Source organism: Lagenorhynchus albirostris, chromosome 3, assembly GCF_949774975.1.
Source record: "Lagenorhynchus albirostris chromosome 3, mLagAlb1.1, whole genome shotgun sequence".
NCBI classification, from domain to species: domain Eukaryota; kingdom Metazoa; phylum Chordata; class Mammalia; order Artiodactyla; family Delphinidae; genus Lagenorhynchus; species Lagenorhynchus albirostris.
The window spans coordinates 125,244,697-125,264,812 of record NC_083097.1 but is presented as its reverse complement, the minus strand read 5'-3'; the positions used below and the strand labels follow the sequence as shown (position 1 = coordinate 125,264,812).

Genomic DNA, 20,116 nt, shown 5'->3' with positions numbered 1-20,116 from the left:
TGCTCTGCCTTTCTAGGTGGTTGTGGCAATCACGTGAGATAGGGGATGTGAAATCACTTGGCAGTGTCTGCAAGTGCTGGAAATTGCTGACCAGTCAGTCATGCAGTCGGGATGGCTAGACGCTACTTGTTTCAGCGTATGCTGAAACAAGGCCAGATGCTTTCAAGACTGCTGTTAGTTACTACGTGTATTTGCAGTTCTGACATACAGTTTATGTCTCTGCCTTCTACTTAAAAACAAAAGGTAAGAGTTTCATCCACTCTCCTTTCATAGGGGAGGAAAGGTAGGAAGGAAGGGATAAGCTCCCATTTTCACCCTCTCAGAAAACAAGAGCAGCTCACTGTGGCTAGTTTACCACACTATGAAGGACAGATTTCCTCTAGCAGAAAATAAAATTGGGGATGAGTTTCAGGATAAAATAAGGAAAATTCATGTTTATTCAGTCAGATTATGGCTCAGAAGAAATGGAAGGGACTCGGAGAATAGTAAAAGGGCATAGATCTGAGTTTCCAACCAGCTCTGTGAGTCTTAACAGGGCCAATCTAGATTACTAGTAAAGCAGTAGATGAATAAACATGCATTTCTCATATTAAAAAGAAAAACTTTTTGGCAATATTTGTGTTAGAATGGAAAACCTTTTAAGTTCATTTCCAGACTCAAGATATTCCCTTAAATTATCTTTTAAAACAAGCATTCACCATCACTTTGTGCCATGTTCTCTTATGTGCTAACAATATAATTCTTGCAGTATTTTAATTGGGTAAAATCATATTAACTTTAAAACTCAACTTGACTCTACTTTGCTTTTAATTTTAGGGTCTTCGGTAACTCTAGATTCTAGAGCTGTATTTTCTTCTGTTAGGAAGTTCTTCCAATCCTACAACACATCGATGATGTGTATCAAAGTTGTAGGACAAGTTCAAAAAGGCTGTTTAAGAGGAAAAGCAAGGAGGCATAATTCTGGTGGCCGAGGTGCAAAACTAGTAGTTTGACTGGGAGTGAGGTTGGGTGACTCAATCAGTTATTTATTGCTGCATAACAAACCACCCCAAAACTTAGTGGTTAAAAGTAACAATCATTTATTTTGCCCATAAATCTGCACTTTGGGCAGGGATCAGTGAGATCAGCTCATCTGTGTTCCATGTTATGTCAGGTGGGGCTGCTCCACTGGGGACTGGAGAGTCCACTTTCAAAGTGGCTTACTGAGGTGGCTGGCAGGATGCTGCTGGCTGTCAGTTGAAAGCTCAGCCATGGCCCTCAGTTCCACTCCACAGGCTACTTGAGCTCACTCTTTGGTTTGATGGCTGTATCAAGAGTGAGCATCCAGAGACAGGAAGGTTTGGGTCAGAAACCAGCAGTGTCACTTCCCTATATTCTATTGGTCCAGATTCAAGGAGATTTTGGAGTCGTGTTTTAAAACCTCCAGTGAATTTGAGAATGTGGACAAAGTCTGAGTGGACAGGAATAAGAATATACTTACAAGCTAGCACTGGGAGTATGAGGAACAATGGATTATGGAGCCAGGGTATGCAGACAAGACGGGAAGAATGATGAAAATGCAAGGCCAAAACTACAGGAAAGGCTGGTTCCAAAGAGGGGCACTTAGCCAGGAGGCTGGGTATGTGGAAGCCAGTGGAGAAGCAGAGGTAAAGGAAAAGCCAGGCGAAGGTTGGGAAGGGCTTATGGAAGCAGTAAGCCACATGCCAGTAATCTGGTTGAGAGGATGGTCAGAAGTCCTGCAGTTCAAGTGAAAATGATTAAAGCAGGTAAGACAATTAGAACCAAGAAGCGAGCACAAGAAAAGGCAGTGCCAGAGAGGAAGGCAGAAACAGGAGTCCAGATCTAAGAAATACATAGAAATCAGAAGGAAGCAAGTCAAGGAGGCAGAACAGACAAGACTTCAACACCAAGGCAAGGTGTGGAATGCACACACTGCATCCACTTGGCTGGGCTGCTGGTACCTCCACTGAGTGTCAATAAGGTGGGTCAGCAATTAGTGAAGTGACCACGTCAATACACAATATGAATCTGGCAGACAAAGACACTAAATACGTGAAACACAGTTATTTCAATTAAGGTTTTATTAAAGTTGTTTCTGAAGATTATATTTCATCCTTAGCCTTCCTTATTTGATTTTGCTTTAGTGTTTAAGAACCCTTCTTCACTTATTAAATCCTTTGCCATGAAAAAGCACCACAAGCTTATATCAGTATCAAACTGAATAATTCCTTTATGGCAGTGAGGAAAATCCACAAAAGATTCGTAAAATCCGAGTACTAAAGCGTCAAGATCCCTCTTCAAATGAGTCAAAGCTTCCTTACACATATCATCGGCAAGCCAATGATGTCTTTTTACTTTACCATCAAGATGAAAACAATTAAGGGCACTGAAACAATTTTATTTCTCCAGTCTAAAAATGTAGATTTCCTTGTTATGGCTAAAACAGACAAACACAAAAAACAGAAGCTAAAAGGAAAATAAGTTCACTGTGATTGATTAGCTTACCATTTTTTTTATAGTCAAGCACCACTTAACCAGTCTTTCCCTTCCCCTAGACTTTAGGCAACTATAAAAACATACGAAAAACAATGTGTATAATAAAAGGCAATAAAAATAAATATTTGAGGGCCTACTGTAATAGGCAATTTGCACATTTCGCTTAATCCTCACAATATTTTGAGAATTATAACCATTTTACAAACATGGAAGCAGGCTCAGAAGAGTGAAGTGACTAGGCTGGGAATTATGTTGAAGTTGATGCCTACTAAGCCTACTACGCTCTATTATGCTGCACTGGCTCGTGAAAGCCCTTCAGCATTTTGAGATTCTCACTGTTATAGCTCCATCTTCTAAATTTATACTTTTAAGTCTGCAAAACTACTGAATAGTAGAAGAATCTAAAATTATTCTCAGTCTACTTGCTAAAACAGGAGGTTGCAAGGAATAAAAACTCTTCAAGTAATCAGAACATTCCACACCTAAAATTATGGTTATTCTAATTCACTGGTAATGATAGCTAGTGATCCAAGAACACAAAGGAAATCGTAATTGGCTCATTTTCTTGTCGTCACTATTTGTTAATCTCAAAGGAACGAAGGCAAAAAAAGACAAATTCCTATTGTGAAATCTGACTGCTCATTATATTTACAGTATGTACTTAGTGGAATGACAAAAGAGGTTCTGGTTTTAAAATCTCACCAACAGTCTTTTGCTTGCATCTTAGAAGCATGTATTTGTTTAAGTGTCTAAATCTGGCGGAGGTGGTAGGACCCATTGGGGGATGCTTTGTTGATACATGCTTGTGTAGTATGCTAGAACTATCTATGATGTCTAAGCGGATAACTTTCACCACCCCACAGAATGGGGTCATAGAGTTCTAGTAGGAATGGATTTATTTTATGGGTAAGTAACTTAAACCTAAACCTGGGCAATCTGGACACCTAACAACATTTAATTCTCTGCTGGGGACATATTTGCATGTTTGTTATAGAACTGTTGAATCTTAAATGACTGAAGTTAATATCTAGTTGTTTCTTACTTAAGTTCTCACTAAAATTTAGTTTACTAGTTTTAGAGATTTTTTTTTTCTTTGAGTCTAGTCCTAAAAGGACTATGTTTTCATACTTCAGAAGAAGCTGAAGGGGTGAGATTAGATCACCATGAAGGCTGCTTCTAACACTAAAATAACCATATGACCTCCTTTCTAATGTCCAATTGATATATATATATATATATATATATATCATTCTTTCACTAACTCATTTATTGAATAAATTTTTTACAGAACACTATCTATAAGCAAGACTGAAATAAAAAATATACACATAGGCTCATTAACTCTAGGAGGTCAATACATAAAAGGGGAGCTAGATGTTTACACATGTGACATAAGACAGACACAAAAACTAGGAAATAATGCTTGTCAATGTAAGAGAGGTAGTGAATTGTGAGTACCCCCCCCAAAAAAAACACCCCAAACCTAGCATAACTAATGAGGAATCATGGGAACCTAACATTTTTTTGTCCTGACCACCTCCCCACGTAATCTAATAAAGGATCATAAGGTAAATCTGACAAAGTGGCAGAGGATTTAAGGGCTGGTGGAAAGAGAAGTTGTGGGTAAATTACCTATATAGACCAATTTAGGTCTTTAGCTGTTGGTGCTGCCTCAATTTCCCTGAAATGATTATATACCTAGGGAGGAGGCTGGAAATAAATTGAAGATACTCAACAAAGAAAGCACAAGGTTTCTTGGCCATACTTGCTTGAAAGGGACGTGGTATCTTGATTTCTTGCCAGTCTCTGCCTTCCAAGTCTTGCCTGGGCCATTAGCCTTGTAAATGGGATTTGAAAAGGGACAATGAGTGCGAATATGAAGTCTATCTGGCAGGAACTACAAGGACAAAAGATGGCTAAAAGAAAAATAAAATAAAAACGGGAAGTCCTGAAAATCTACGTGCATAAAAATCAACCGAAATGATTTAAATTCATACAACTATAAAGCTTTATCATTTAAGTACCCAAATGTTAAACCAATCCCTACCATCTCCTTTTCCCACAAATACAAGATTCTATATAATTCCTTTTATAGGGACCATTAGTAAGGAACATTTAGTTGAAAATACATAAACATATACTCATTTCCACCTTTAAAAAAAATTTTGGATTGAAAGTCATCAGAGTACCAATTTAAAAATAATTTTCTTAAACGTATTTTGATAAGGCCACAGGAACACTTGTCACATTGTTCAAATGCCCAATGGCAAGACTTCTGATGAGACCAAACAGGTCACATTAAATCAAAAGAGTATCTTAGAAATAAAGCCAATATGACTAAATCCAAAACAGATCACATGAAGTACCTCATGTACAATACAAACCTAGTTTAATAAATAAAGGAATCACAGGTGACTGCACTCCGGGAGAACATTCAGTTCCTCTGGGCCCATTCATAGTCTTCTCTGAGACTCCACTGCCACTTCCACCTGGGCAAGTCTAATGGTGCGGCCATGAAGCTTGTAGCCATCCTGCCTTACTAATGCCACAGTGCCAGGCTGCACCCCAACACCAGCCGGCACATGACAGATGAGTTCATGCTCATGAGGGTCATATTTGTCACCAATGGGTGTCATCTTCTCCAGGCCATGTTTGGCAAACACGCTTTTCAGCTTTGTTTCTAAAAGTGACAAGCCTCGGAAGATCTTCTCCAGAGTGAGCTTCTGGTCTCCAGGCTCTGTTTCTTCAGAAATACACTCTGTAGTCTTCTCCAAAATGTCTGCCACCTCCACCAAATCCTTACAGAAACTCTGAATTCCTACAGAGAAACCAAATACTCTTACTGTTTGTGAGGAAACCCCTCTGCTCTTGAGGGTGCAGTTTGGGGAAGGCTCAGAGAGCTGGCTGGTATACTGGGTACCCCAGGAAATGCAAAGATTGCCACAAAGGATTCAGGGATCATCACCAATGATTACCCCTGAAACCCTACTGACGAGCCAGCATTTCTCTTGGAAGGCATATGACTAGGAAGTATTCTGGGAAACGGGGAAGATGGTTAGAACCCAAGAACTAGGTGAGACTATATACAAAAGGTTCAGAAACCTGTCCTTTAAAAACTTGACTTATATGCTTCTTGTATCTTTGTTGCTATTCACCTTTAGTACTAAGTTATGAATATTTTGAAAATTCCCGACTGTCTCATTTGTGGAAAGGCATACATTCTCAATAGGAACAAGACACTAGTATTTCATTGATGGGGGAATAATAAAAGAATAGTAGACAAGACTGTGCTAAGGAGGAGTCAAAGAGTGGTTTATTCTTGAGGATTAGCTAAATAGGAACAGGAAAAAAATATACTCCACAGATGAGGTAAGTCTCTTAATGCCTACTATGAAGTTATATACACTTGCTGAAGACAGGCCACCAAGCTTGTCTAATCTTTTTAGAGTCACATAAACTTTATAAAAGTGAACTCAGTTGTTGAGAAATCTCATTACTCCCAATGCTGCATTCTTCATTCTTCTTACAGAAATGATAAGGAACATCATCATCACAGATACCTATGGTAACACAAAGGCCCTGGTAGGAGCTGGTGAGGGGCGAAGGACTTTGTTGATCTAGCTTTGGTCCAGTGACAGGTTTAAGGCCCTGTGTCAAAGCAGGCAGCCAATAAAAGAGATGATGACAGAGGAGAGATTTCCCAGGTATGTACTGCCTGGATGGGAAGGAATGACTGACAGAGAGGCAAAAATTCTACCTTTAACTTCTGGGTAATAGAAATCCATTATAGCTTCTTGAGCAAAACAAGTGGAAGAGGAGTCAAATTGTCTAGTAACATACACAATTTATGTGGGGTGCTGGGGGCATCACAGATGGGTGAGAAGAAAAGATATCATAAGAAATGGAAGAGAGCCGACTGAAGTAATCTTGGTATAATATGGCCTGGAGTAGGAGAGGAGGCAATGGAGAGGAAAGAGTGAAAGCAGCAGGCCTTTTCAGAGAACTAGACTTGGTGAGTTCCACAAGATACCTCTCCCATCACTATGAGGGATGGGAGCCATATATATTAACGGCTGTTAATGACATCAGCTGAAAAGGTAGAAGAGATTAGCTAAAGCCTTGAAAAGTATACTGATAAAATTTGGAATTCCATCCAAGAGGAAGACTGTCTGATAAAGATCAATCAGGGACATCAAAGGCTTTCCCTGGCTATACAAAGGAAGACAAATACTCAAATTGAATTTGAAAGCTGTAAGCTGCTGGACTGATTTGTACACTGCCATGGTACAAAAAGTTCTGGCTTCTAGTCAGTAAAGCTATATGAATTTGGGTAAACAGAAGCCTAGGTTCTCTTGTCTGTACAGTGAGGGGTTCAGTCTCTGATCCTATTCCTATTACTGTGTTACTTCAATAGATGGTTGGTGTCCGCAACATTTCTTAGAGGGAAAAAAGGGATCTCTGTGACCTGTTTAAGAGAAAATGGGTTACGGAGACAAGACTGTCCCTGGAGGGAGGATAGTCATCATGCTATGCTGTATGTTAATTTAATGACAATGAAAGCTTTCTTCTTTTTTTCTACTTCCATGCTCACTGAGCAATCTTCATGTTTTGCTTGACACATTTTTCTCTATAAATTAACAAAGTAGATTACCAAATTCTTTTGAGTTTATATAATATGTATTTGTTCCTGAGAACCTTATTAATTCTTGAGGAAACTGACATAAGCCAGTTCCTAAAGCATCGAAGCTTGACTTGTGGTAAGCCAACTCACCCTGCTCCCCGCAAGCAGGCAGGAAGTCTTCCCCTTATCACAATTGTTCTATTTGCTACAAAAATTCCCTGTAGTTAGAGGTCAGCAGACTTTTTCTCTAAAGGGCCATATAGTACGTATTTTACGTTTTGTGGGACAAGAGGCAAAATCAAGCATCTTATGTAGGTGATTATTTAACAAAAGAGAAAATAAATTTCCACAAATTTTTCCTGATGAAATTCAGAACTGTATTTATGGACTAACAGGTGGCAGGCTTGGCCACTGAGCCCTGATAGCTGGAAATATGAGACTAAAACTTGGATGAAATATCAGGAACACAATTGGGGGGTCAGTATTTAGCTATTCAGGAATACAATTTGGGGGTTAGAATTTACTCAAAGTCTTGAAACATGGTATCTACAGCACTGAACGAAAAGCAGAAGGCTAAGCCAAAGGACTAGGGTTGGACAGGACAGGAATGAAGTGAATCCCCTGTACAAATAGCAGATAAAATCCAGAGAACAGGAAGGAGTGTGATATAAGGGAAAGAATAATAGATTAGGGATCAGGAATCAATGGATTCATATCTACACCTGTTGTCAAATAACTTTTTCTAGCTTGCCTATAAGAGGAGACTGGACTAGATAGAATCCAAGGGCCCCTCAAGCACTCCATTCTATGTGTAGTCAAAGTATAATGCTCCATATTAACTTGTGAGTACAGCAAGTAATCACAGATTTGCCCTTTACTCTTGAATCCGTTATTCAATTAACATTTTCGTGAACAGATTTGGAACAAGAAGTGGTGCATTTAGGAAAAAATTTCTGAACGACTTTGAAATGGACCGAAAAGATTATTCAATGCCATCAGTGAAAAAATAGATTCAATCTAGCACAGCTTTCAGGGTTATCTGATTCCATGTGGTCTGAACCTTCGAGTTATAACTCAGCAAGCTGTAGAACACTGACAGTAATGCAAATGATTTTTGTCTATAGTTGTGAAAACTGTCTGGTGGAGATACAGTTGATTATTGCGCTATGGTTATGGACCAATTTTGCTTATGTGAAGCAAATCTCAGCATTTATGATTGCCTATGTGTCTGCTCTTTGGATTCTCTTCTGAACATCTTAATGATTCACTTGTTCATTAATGAGTTAAACCGAATTGCCTGTATAGGCACTAGAATGTTAACTGTACATGCTTGAAAAATAAAATAACAAATGTCAGGTGAAAATAAAGGCAAATATTACTTTAGCAAATGGTTCACTTGACAACATTCCCAATAAGCAGAGCAGAAAGCCTAGGGGGATAGAGGAAGGGCAGGATTGGTTAAGGACCCAGATGTGTCTTTTGCTAAGTTCAGTGTGCACAACTGCTAGTAAGTGCCCTTAAACTAAAAGGTATTTTTATTATTAATAAACCTCTCACCAAATATCTTGGCATCTTCTACACATCTCTGGGTTCGCCTTCTTATATTTTCACCATCAGCTATAGCTCTCTGGTATCTCACCTGAGCATCAAAAGCAAAGTCAAAATGATAAGAAAACAAATGCCTACTGGTGGAAAAGAAACTTTTTGCTTACTTTACAAATTTCACCCTTGGTATAGATTTTTATTAAAACAACAACAACAACAACAACACGAGTTGTGTAGGAATCTTAGATCAGCTACTCCAAATTCCCAGTCATAGCAGGAATCTCTCTTTATAGCGGCCCTGATAGGCTGTCATTTAGGCTGCCAGTTTGAACACAGAACAACTGTTTTCAAGCTCATAATCTTGAGAAAAAGCTTTCTTTTTCACCTTCAGGCAACACTGCCACTCTTCAACTTTCTTTTGTTGAACTGAACTCTAGGATAGCCGAGTAAGTTTTAAAAATATGTCATCAATTTAAGCCAATTATTTAGCCTCTTTAGTCTTTTCTTCTTTCATTTTTATAATCCCTGGTTCCTTTCATTCCTCTCACAAGACACACTTTCCAAACCCCTTACCATTTTTGGGCGGTCCTGCTTTGGAATTACTCTAATTATTTCTCTTCTCAAAGTCTGTCAGTCTAGTACTGGCACAGTAAGCCAGAGGTAGTCTGATTGGCAGAATACAATGATAAATGACTTCACTCATTCAACAAATATTAATTGAGTGTGTACTACATGCCAGGCACTGTACCTCCTTTAAAGCTACCAAAATATCAGGTATCTAAGTACTGTGACACCAGGGAACTGAAAAGAGATGAGTATCCGTAGTCAGTAATGTTTTTGAACTAGTACAGATTATTTTGCCTAGTATATCTAGCAAGAGGGGTAAAGAGCTAATTAGAAGAAACAGTTTAAAAACTAACTTAAAAAACTTTACGTGGATATTTAAATCAGAGAAAAGATGTGCATATAGATAATATAAACAGATAATAGAAAATATGATATATGTTACAGAATATATGAACAGATAATATAAAATCTACCCACTGTTAAATCCTGGACTTCCTTCTCCAGTTTAACAGCTTTTAGCTTTAAGGCTCGTTCTGCAAGAGAGGGCCCAAGTTCATCAGGAGGGTCCTCAGAATTGCAGTCTTCACCAGCGGTTCTCTGGGTGGCAGTGCTGAAAGGATGCAGCCATCCCCTAAAGTGGGAGGGAGGTGGTGCATTATGAAGAAATGCCGTCACAAACAGCTGAAGTTATAACCAGGTTCAGAGGCTGGAATGTTTCCCAGATTGACTCTCTCTAGACAAAGTGCTTTCAGTCTCATTAACAATACAAACACTTATAATGTGCTTGCTAAATGCCAGACACAGTTGACAGGGTTTTACTTAAATCATCTTTTCATCTTACAACATGTGAGATAAATACTATCATCATCCCTATTTTATAGATGAGAAAACCAAAGCTCAGAGAGGCTTATGACTTGCCCAAGATTACATAGTTAGTATTGTTGAATCAGGATACTGAGCATCAGGCAGTAGAAATAGCTGGAAGTGGGGACACAAAAGTCAGCAAGAGAAAACGAAATTATAATACCTAGAACCAGCAGGGCAATATCAGAAGCAAGAATTCAAAACAAAAAGCCGTACAGTTCAGGTTCAATCCCTCATTTTATAGGTGGGGAAAATTAAGCCCAGTAAAGGTACCTTATCGAATTGGAGTGAGGCCTGGAATTCTAAAGCCATCTTGATCACAAGCTCTAAGTAAAAGCAAGGCTTTTATGGAAGAGAACCTACACTAAGAGAAAATGAGTTGGGAGCTCACCTATATGTAAAATCAAGTCAATCAAAAACTTATAAAACATTTACTATATGTTGTGGACTGTGAACTATATACAGGTGAATAAAACAGATCATATAGACATATAGTTCAGTTCACATAAAAAGTTTAGAGTGGGGCTAGTTTGCAGATCTTGGATTGTAGCAGTTCTGAGACCCCTGTTCAAGGAAGTTTCCATTACACCTCCTGGATCATCATAACTTAATATGAAGTAAAACCATCAAGAAATCTGTGAGCGCAAAAGGTCTTTAAAACAAATAGTTTATTTATTTAAACTGGTATATATTGAAAAGTGGCCACTGAGGTGAAATCTAAGCAAAGGCTTAAAGGGGGTAAAGGAGTTTACTTCAAGAAAGGGAAGAGGGAACCATCAGTATAAGGGTGTGGGCAAGATTACTTTTATCTTCCAGGCCAGTCCTGAATTCAGTTATTATGACATCAGTGACATCTGACATCAGTGTCAGATTACACAAGATTACACATTTTTATTTCGAAAATTGGTCACCACAGATCTGGGACACATCACACAGGGTGAAACAGATCCTTCCTCCTAAATTGCTAACAAACTACACTTATCCAATTGAAAGGAGGTCAAGATATCCTCAGGGCCAGTTGAAAGGGCACACGGCCAGGGCCCAAGTCGTGAGAAAGAGGGAGTTGCGGTGCACCCATTCAATTGCTACTGTTTCAGAACTGGAGTCGGGGAAATTTTATTAGAAGGGAACATTTTCCTTCTGATCACTTCCCTACATCACAAACTGTCAAAAAGACTAGGAAAGAAAAAAAAAAAAGCTTGAAACCCGGAATTCAACCTCTCACCCGAGTGCTGGGTCAGGTGTGTTAAAAAGGTGACAGTTATGCAAAATTTCTGGATTTCACCGTAATTTAATTTACTTTTCAGAGATCCAACCTGACCCATCCCCCTACTCGGCAATTTTTATTCTTTCCGATAAATAAACTGTCAACGGGGAATAGTCTCTAAGAATAAGTAACATTGGTCACTAATTTTAAAGGGCCGATTCTACAGCCCTGACTGGTTTCCGGTCTGGGTTCCACCACTTCGTGAGTATTTAAGTTTGGAGACGTTACTCAACTTTTCTAAACCTCAGTTTCCTCAATTAAACGGAAGAATAAAAAGAACTACCCATAGTTCTGCAATTGGCATGATAAATGATCAGTAAAAGTCGCAACTGATGGATAAAAGTAGCAACCGGAACTTCAAACTCCCGAAGGCAGGTGGAAGGGCCGTTTGTAAAGACCAAGTCCAACGGCCTCCTTTTACCGATAGGTAAAGTGAAGCTCAGATACGATCACACAGGGTGTTGGGAGAGAATCCCAAATTACCCGCAGACACCAAAGCTGTCGAGAAGGGGATGGGAAGGGTACATCCCCAATTCAATCGACGCTCGGGCTGAATAACAGTTCTCACCTCCGAGGGCGTGGCCTCGGATCTTTCCACCTTCCTCGGCCCGGCAAGAAGGCAAGGCTGTAGACCTCAGTTTCCCTCTCTGTAAGATGGGGCCGTGAGCGCCCAGTCGTAGCGGCCGAGAGCCTTGGTAGGTCCTCTCGCCCTCCAGCCTAAAATCGCCCCTCCGGATCGCTTCTCCTGCATCGTCCTCACGTCCCGGATCCCCGGCCTGCCTCGCTTACCTGCCATCTGACGCGCCACTCGAGGCCAGGAGGGGCTGCATCCGCCGCCGGACCGCCCACAGGAACCTCACGGCCATGTTCCCCACCTCGGCTGACTGAGGCTGCGCACGCGCACTTGCCCCAAGTGGCGAGATACTCTCGCTTCAAAAACCACGCTTCCCGGCAGCCTTCGCGGGAAGGCTTTCTCTCTCAGAGCCCCGGATGGGAACGCTGTTAGTCGGGTTGTCCCTGCGCCGTTTCCTACCCGGTCTTCAGACGAAACGCAACCCTTCCGGCCCCCTGCGTATTCGGCGACTAGGTTGGTTTCCTGTCACAAGGGAGTGGGCTCCGTGCTACGCGCGGAATTCGCGGCGACCAAAGGGAATAACAGCTGTACCCTCAAGGAGCTAACATGAAGTTATGCACAACAAACAATTGCTAACGCCCTATAAAGTCAAAATATGACCGGTGTTTAAAGGTGAGGGGCTTGGTGCTGCGGAAGCCTAGAGTACGATATGGCCGAGTGTGGGGCGTTTTCCCAAAGGAAATAACTTTTGAACTGAAAGCGGAATAATGAGTAGATGAAAAGAAGAGGCAGCTGGTTCAGGTAGAGGGAAACAGCATCTGCAAAGTCAAGAGGGGTATTGCGAGTAAGGCACTGAAGTACTTGAGGAAGCGGGGGAGCAACACAAGACGGTGGTTAGGCAGGGCCAGAGCACTTGAGGAATTAAAAAAGTCGAAGCCTGACTCTCATCTCCCATCACTCTTCCCTGCTTTTTTTTCTCCAGTTCCCCCTTTCCCCCCGACTTACTGTGTTTTAAAACGTGTATTTTCTCGTTTCCCCTCACTAACGTGTCAGTTGCATTAAGGCAGAGATTTTTTTTTGTCTGTTCATGCTTAATGAACAGAGTGGAACAGTGCCCTAATGTAGGTAAAGTTTTTTTTTTTTTGTCTAATGAACTTGAGTTTTACTCTGACTGCAAGGGGAACATGTTACGATGCCTTTACGTGTTTAATGGGTCACTGACTGCTGTGAGGAGATTGGGTCCCAGAGGTGGGGAGACAAGCTGTTGGGACTGGTGCGTGCACAGAAGGGTTGTATTCTGTCCTGGGGTCTTCTCACAGGAGAGACCTTTGTAACCACTTTATCTAAGGTCGCTACTGTTTTAGTTATCTCCAGCACTTTTGCTGGATTTTGTTCGTTTTCTCAACTAGGGTATGAGCTTCATGAGAGTTTCTGTGTTGTTCACAGCAGTGATTTCTGACATCGAGTACAGTAGGTGCACATAGTAGATGTTCCAGCATTTGTTGAATGAATTAATGAAGTTGGATGGTGCCAGTGGAGATAGGAAGAAGTGGATGAATTTTAGAGAGATTTAGTATGGAAAACTGACAGGTTGTGAGAACGGACTGGTGATTGGGGTCGAGGGCACTTGGAGTTGCCAGACTAGTCACTGGATAGTCCCTAATGTCAAAAAAAATTTTTTTAAGGGATGGGAAGTGTGCCTTCAACATTCTGAATCTTCACCACAGGATGGCTTACTTGTACGGTAGCTATTTGGGTCATATTTTTTCTCTGCCTGTCCGTGAGTTCCATAAGGACAAAGCTAGCGTCTTCTGCATCCTTGTATTCTATCCAGGGCCTAGCTCAAATGTGTTGTAACCAGCAACCTTCTGTTTCCTTTTGGCCCCAGGAAAAGAACAGCATGGTTTAAGGAGGGATTATGATCCTCTTTTACATATGAGAAAACTAAGGCCCAGAGAGGTTGGTGAACCTGCTCAAAGACCCCCACTGAGGATCCAGTGATACTAGAAATCTGATAGTCCAAACACTTTGCAGTGTTGGGGAGGATGGAACTTCAAGTCCACTTTAGAACCATGACCCTACACTTTGAAAAAACAACCAAACCAGAACTGGCATCCATGTTTTAGCCATTTTGTTAACACTTCTCTTAGCTAAGTTACACCAAATGGGCTGCATCCACTTATTCATCTATTAAGTGACTGTGTGCTTCTGAATACTGCAGTGCAAGAGGAGGGGGAGACATGAGTGAAATAGAGCCTTGGAACTAAGAGGAGGAGAGTTTTAGGGTCAGACTTCATGTATTCAGGTGCCGGCTCTCCCACTTCCTAATTGTGGGCTTTAGCAAGTTACCTAACCTCTCTGGGCTTCCATTTCCTGAACTATGAAAACTGGGTTAATAGAGCCGATCTCACAGGGTTTTAGTAAAGATTAAAGGGATAATACCTAGAAAAGTAATTAGTTAGCACCAGGATCGGCTACATAAAAGGCAAAAGGAAAGTGTGGAGCCCCTTGTTCGAAATTACTGGGAGAGTAACAGCAGAGCAATAAACCAAGCACAGGGCCCTGCTAGGTGTGGGGTTGACTGCACAGGTTGTATGCCTGTGTAGCCAGTCATGGCTAACAGCGTCTGATGTGTGGTGAGTGCTCAATAAATGTTAATTATTAATTTCCTAGGGTACCCCCTCTCAAAGAGCCAAGATGTATTGATGGCAAAAGGCACTTAACCTCAAAATAACTGCATAAGAAAGAATGTGACACACTGCAGACACAGTTGGATTTTTGGGTGCCATTCCAGGACCCACATTTTAAAAAAGAACATTGACAATTCAGATTATGTGAACTCTTTGTTACTGAAGACACTCAGGTGGCATCTGGATGAAAGCTGTTAGTTATAGATTGGTTGCCTTTTAGCTTTTGGTGGTCATAATAACCACATGAAAGTCATTTCTTCTTCAGTGGAAAGGACACAGGATTTTGAGTCAGGCGTTTCTTATCTAGCTAATAAGAAGAACCACTATGGCTGCACATTTCCTATTTCTTGGATGCTGTACAAGATGTTTCCTGTGTGTCAACTCATTGAATTCCCCCAGTAGTCTTGGGAGGAAAGTATAGTTGTTAACCTGGTTTTCCCCCAGTATTCTCGGGAGAAGAGTACAATTGTTAACATGGTTTTCACAGGTAAGGAAAGCAATCAGAGAGGTCAAAGTCACAGCTGGTAAGTGGCAGAGGCAGGGCTCAAGCAGCCTTGTCTGGATCCAGGCTCATTAGTCCTAAGTCTTAAGTTCTGCCTCTGGCAGCCAGGTGCTTTTGGTCAGGTTATTTTACTTGCTTTGGTCTCTAGCTACCTCAGAGGGTGATAAAGTTTGGGTGAGGCTCAAGTATGTAAAGTCTTAGTTAAGAAAAGTGTGTGTAGCCTCTAGCAAAGTGTCCAGAGGTTATTCTGGGATTTCTCTTCTTTCCTCTTGAGCTAACCTCTAAGCTTATACAGTTAAATGGTTTTATCTTTATTGTCGGGAAAGGTGGTAAAGACCTATAAAGTGCCTACAGTGTTGAGAAAGTAGTGAGTGGCGCAGTTAGGAGACTGCCTGGGACTTGAGGTCCTTGCTCCCCTATAAAACTATCAAGTGTCTGTAAAAAGTTTAGCACCCCTGTGGCAGAAATGAACCACCATCCTCTTGGTTCTCCATGATAGTTTTACTTGATAGCAGGTATGAAAGGGCAGACTGGTGGGCCTCCAAGTGCAAGGTAAGGTTAAAGACAAGGAGTGTCACCTGGATTTCTAGCCATAGCTCCCAGAGCCTCAGTGCCATATAAATTAGGTAGGGGACTTGATTGATAGCAAATGACCCCATCCTACAATGCCTGCAACATCCTGTGGACATTAGAAATCCATGCTCTTGTCACTGAGTAGCACTGTGAGCTTAAAGTATGTCAGCTGCTGAACCCCTCTTTGCCAGATCTCTGATTTGTAAACACTCAAATCAGGGATTCTAGTTTCTGCATCATGAGGATTCTATAATCATGAGGAATGATTGTAGAATTTACATGATCTCTGTAGTTTTTGTTCACTTCATGCAAGTTAGGGATAACTGTATCGATTTTTCAGCCTATTTATCTTGCCCAGAGGTTGTCAGTAATGCCCAGTATGAATCCATTTGTCACAAGCAGGATCAGATGATCAAGTCCTGTCTCTTTATACTGTACCACCGATGCCTCAGCACTGCCTTCCTTTTTCCTGAGGACTGGGAATGGGATGCTGAGAATGGGATGGAATGGCTTATTCACATGTGCTTTCATTTCTTCTTTAGAAGGGAAGGCAAAGACATTTAACAAAACCTTTACGACTGTGCAGATTTCTGTCTCCCTCCACCCCTATTTCCACCCTCTGTAAAGTTATAAGGATGCCCTCCATTTCCCTCTTCTCTCCTCCTTCTTCCCTCCCCATGTCCCCTATAATCATGCAGACAATAAAGGCTGGTCTTTTGGGTGCCCCAGAGAGTGTGGGCTACTTCCAGTCTTCTGATGTCTCTTTGTGAAAAAAGCATTTCTGCCTTGGATGGACAAGGTGTTATCTCCTTTGGATGAAATCCTCATCCTCTTTCTAGGTCTTCTTCATTTCCCATTCCTGAAGTACAGAAAGACAGGAAGTATCAGTTTGTTAAATATTCTAGTGTAACCTGCAGGATAAAAACATACCACTGCACCTAATTATATAAAGATCTCCATGGCCAGATCACAGAGTCATGGGTCCTAGTCCCACTCCCTTTCTTTGGCCTTGGGTAAGTCATTTCTCCATGCTGGGTCTCATCTCTAAGGGGGTTCAAACACTACAGTTTGTCTTTCTCAGACAAGAAAACTGGGGCCCAGAAGAAGTTGGGGAGTGGGGACTGCATCAGTGCTTTTCCACAGCACCTTGGTTGGGGTAGGAGACTGATGGGAGACAGGCCAAAGCAGCTTGGTAAGGAAGGGTGAGGGCAGGCAACCCACAGGGCTCTGTTCGTTCTCCCAGGGCTGTCTAGGAGTTCACCTGAGATGAATACTGAAGTCAGGGCCAGCAGTGAATGGCTTTTTACCTATTAAAAAATCCATGGCATTTCCAGCCAGCCCTGGAGGGGATGGGGTGAACCAGGGCAGAAGATGGTGGTTAGAAAGTTCTTGGTGGGAGGATTCTCCATTCCCAACCTGCCCTTCTCACGTCTTCACCACCTTGACTGCAGTTGCTCAGGGCAGTGACCTAGGGGTCATCCTTGATTTCTTTCTTTTCCTCATCCTCCACATCCTCATCAGCAAATCCTGCTCTACCTCCAAAGCCAGCTAGTTACTATCACCTCCACTAAACCTTTCTAATATCTCATCAAGGTTACTTCTTCTAACTGATCTTTCTTACCCCCTCATCCATTCTCAACATAGTAGTCAGAATGATCTTTTAAAAATGTAATTCATATCTAAAAATTCCTTGGTCAGAATTTGCCAGTGACTTTCCATTATGTTAGAACAAAATCCAAAGTTCTTCCAATGGCCTACAAGGATCAAGGAGAAGCAAACTATGGCTCATGGGCCAAATCTGGCTCACTACATGTTTCTGTATGACCCACCAGCTATGACTTTTCAGATTTTAAATGTTTTTTTTTTAAAAAAAGAATAGTTTTTTATGACACCTGAAATTTATATGAAATTCAAATCTCAGTGTCCATGAACAAAGTTTTATTGGGACACAGCCATGTTAATCATTCGTTTACATATTGTCTGTGGCTACTTTCTTGCTATGATGGCAGAGGTGACTTGTGAAAGAGACCATGTGTCCACAAAGCTGCAAATATTTACTGTCTGGCCCTTTCCAGAAAAAGCTTGCTGATGTCTGATCTAGATGATCTGGCCTTCGGCTGGTTACTTCTCTAATCTCATGTCCTAATGCTCAGGTATTTGTTTTTCAGGTCTACACTTTCTTATCTGTAATTCTGAAATCCAGAGAGCTCTGAAACCAAAACATTTTTTAAGTGTTTTGGCACAAACTCATTTAGTGGCAAAACCTGACCTGAACTGATATGAGGCTGTTTGTAACCTATTTATTCAATGTGATGTGAATATTCATGTGTCTTGCTATAGAATTATCAACGTGTTTGCTTACAGAGTACCTCCTGAGAACTTGGGGTTTTTCATCATATATAGTATATGCACCATATTACCTTTCTAAAATTCAAGAAGTTCTGAAACACAAGTTTCAGAGATAGTACTGTGGACCGGTATCATGGAGTGAGCTATGGACTTGGAAGAGATGGCTTTGCATCCCAGCTCTCTCATTGATGCCCTGCATAACCTTGGGCAAGTCCCTTCACTTAGTTTCCTCACCTACAAAATGGGGCCTTTCATGTCTCAAAACATATTGTAGGCTCAGAAACCAAAGCTTGTTAGAACTATGTGTTAAGAAAGAATAAGTAGGTTCTGAAGGAGATTTGAAGGTCTTGCCCTCTGAGCAAAGTTCATGAGTTTTACTGCATGGATATATTGGCCGTTCTCTGCCTTTCTCACTAGCTGACTTTTTAGTTCTTGGTGGGGTTCCATAGAAAGGAAGCTTCCAGATCTCTGAATTTTGATTAGCTGATCTATGGCTGTACCTTGGCTTTTTGTAGCACTCTTCCTTGGTTGGAGGTTACGATGGATGGGCTCCTCTTCCGCAGCTCAGAAACACAATTGACAGGGAGAGGTTGCTCTGGGGCATTGTTCTGGGGTTTATTTGCAGTTTCCTGTTGATGACAAGAAATAGTTACATAGGTGAGGTCTAGTGCTCACTACTTACATCCAGCCTGCCAAGAAGGCACTGTGCAAACATGTCAGCATCAAACAGGGTGAGGGGTAAAAGATACTTGAGGGCCTTGGAATAAAGATAATGACTAAAATTACTAAAATTAAAATTACTGAACCCTCACTATGGACCAGGTTAGCTCATCTAGCCTTTTCAATCCTATAAAGCAGGTAATATTATTATGTTGTCCCATTTTACAGATAAGGAAAATGAGAAGGTCAAGTCACTGCTCAAGGCCATAAGGCTGGTGAGTGAGACAGTTGGGATTCAAATCCCACAGTCCTGTCTCAACCTCTCTCCTGTATTCCTTCACATTTTCTACACTGCCTTTACTCATATTTTCCAGGTGATTGCTTAGTACCTTGCTGGATGTAGTTTCTTGAGTGTGACATACTAATGGCTGAGCCTCTAGGGAATTTAGAGAAGACTCTCTGTCTCCAAAGGCCATCACAAGGATCAAAAGTGGAGAGAAAAGCCCTGTGGAATGTGAACATCAGGGCATGCTGGTGGGAGGAAGCAGCTGGGATGAGGGAACCACTTCTACTCCTCCACCAGCCCTCTGTGACTCTGGGAAGTTGTTTTGTCCCTAGCCCCTAAGCCCTTCTGTAAATGAGGTTGGAAATGCCCCTGGGAGTAGAAGTGTAGGAGTGGAAGAAACTGCTCTGGCTTTAGAGTCATGAGGTGTGGCCTGACCTAGGACAGCAATAGGAATACTGTTCCCAATGACAACTCACACTTATCAGACCAGTTATTTCATCTCTCTGAGCCTCCATTTCCTTGTGTAAAAGCAGGTATAACGTTTATTCATTTGACAAACATTTATTGCACTTCTACTATTTTTCAGATTCTGAAGGACTAGAGCTATAATGATAAACAAAACAGACATAGTCCAGTTCTTAATAAAAATACAATCTAGTGGGGGAGACAATGTAAGGACATGAATATACTATATATACATGTATATATATACATATATTCACACACAAATTGTGGTTAAGTGCTGTGAGGCAGAATAACAGATGGGACTGTTAGGTTAGACCAGTGGTTCCCAAATGGGGGCAATTTTGTCCTCCCAGGGGACATTTGGCAATTTCTGGAGACATTTTTGGTCATCATAACTGGGCATGGAGCTACTGGCATCAAGTGGGTAGAGGCTAGGGATGCTACTAAATATCTTACAATGCACATGACAGTCCTACAAAAAATTATTGGCAGTAGTGCTGAGGTTGAGACACTGATACAGACTGAGGTCCGTGAAGTTCTCCCTGAGGACATCCCATTCAAGGTGATGGTTGCTGGGAGCATTAGAGATAATGGATTCAAAGCCCTGAGTACAGGGACTGGTACACTGGGGATCCTAGGAGAGGGCATGTGCCTGGT

The 20,116-nt window shown here is 41.3% G+C and overlaps 2 protein-coding genes across 3 annotated transcripts in view; both read right to left on the bottom strand.

The window, feature by feature from the left end:
- Positions 1–4,868: 4,868 nt before the first annotated feature.
- On the bottom strand, positions 4,869–12,294 carry GRPEL2 (GrpE like 2, mitochondrial). Its single transcript, XM_060143945.1, has 4 exons — positions 12,150–12,294; positions 9,707–9,860; positions 8,675–8,756; positions 4,869–5,314 (listed from the first exon to the last, which is right to left on the bottom strand). The coding sequence occupies exons 1-4, from the start codon at positions 12,224–12,226 to the stop codon at positions 4,950–4,952; spliced, it is 678 nt and encodes a 225-aa protein (XP_059999928.1). The 5' UTR covers positions 12,227–12,294; the 3' UTR covers positions 4,869–4,949.
- Positions 12,295–16,108: 3,814 nt separating this feature from the next.
- AFAP1L1 (actin filament associated protein 1 like 1) overlaps positions 16,109–20,116 on the bottom strand; it is a 71,092-nt gene continuing 67,084 nt past the window's right edge. For both annotated transcript variants that reach the window (XM_060143934.1, XM_060143935.1), the window contains 2 exons: positions 18,549–18,677; positions 16,109–16,558 (listed from right to left, as the gene is read on the bottom strand). In XM_060143934.1, coding sequence (XP_059999917.1) covers positions 16,535–16,558; positions 18,549–18,677 — 153 coding nt within the window. In that variant the 3' untranslated portion in view covers positions 16,109–16,534. The remainder of the gene's footprint in view (positions 16,559–18,548; positions 18,678–20,116) is intronic.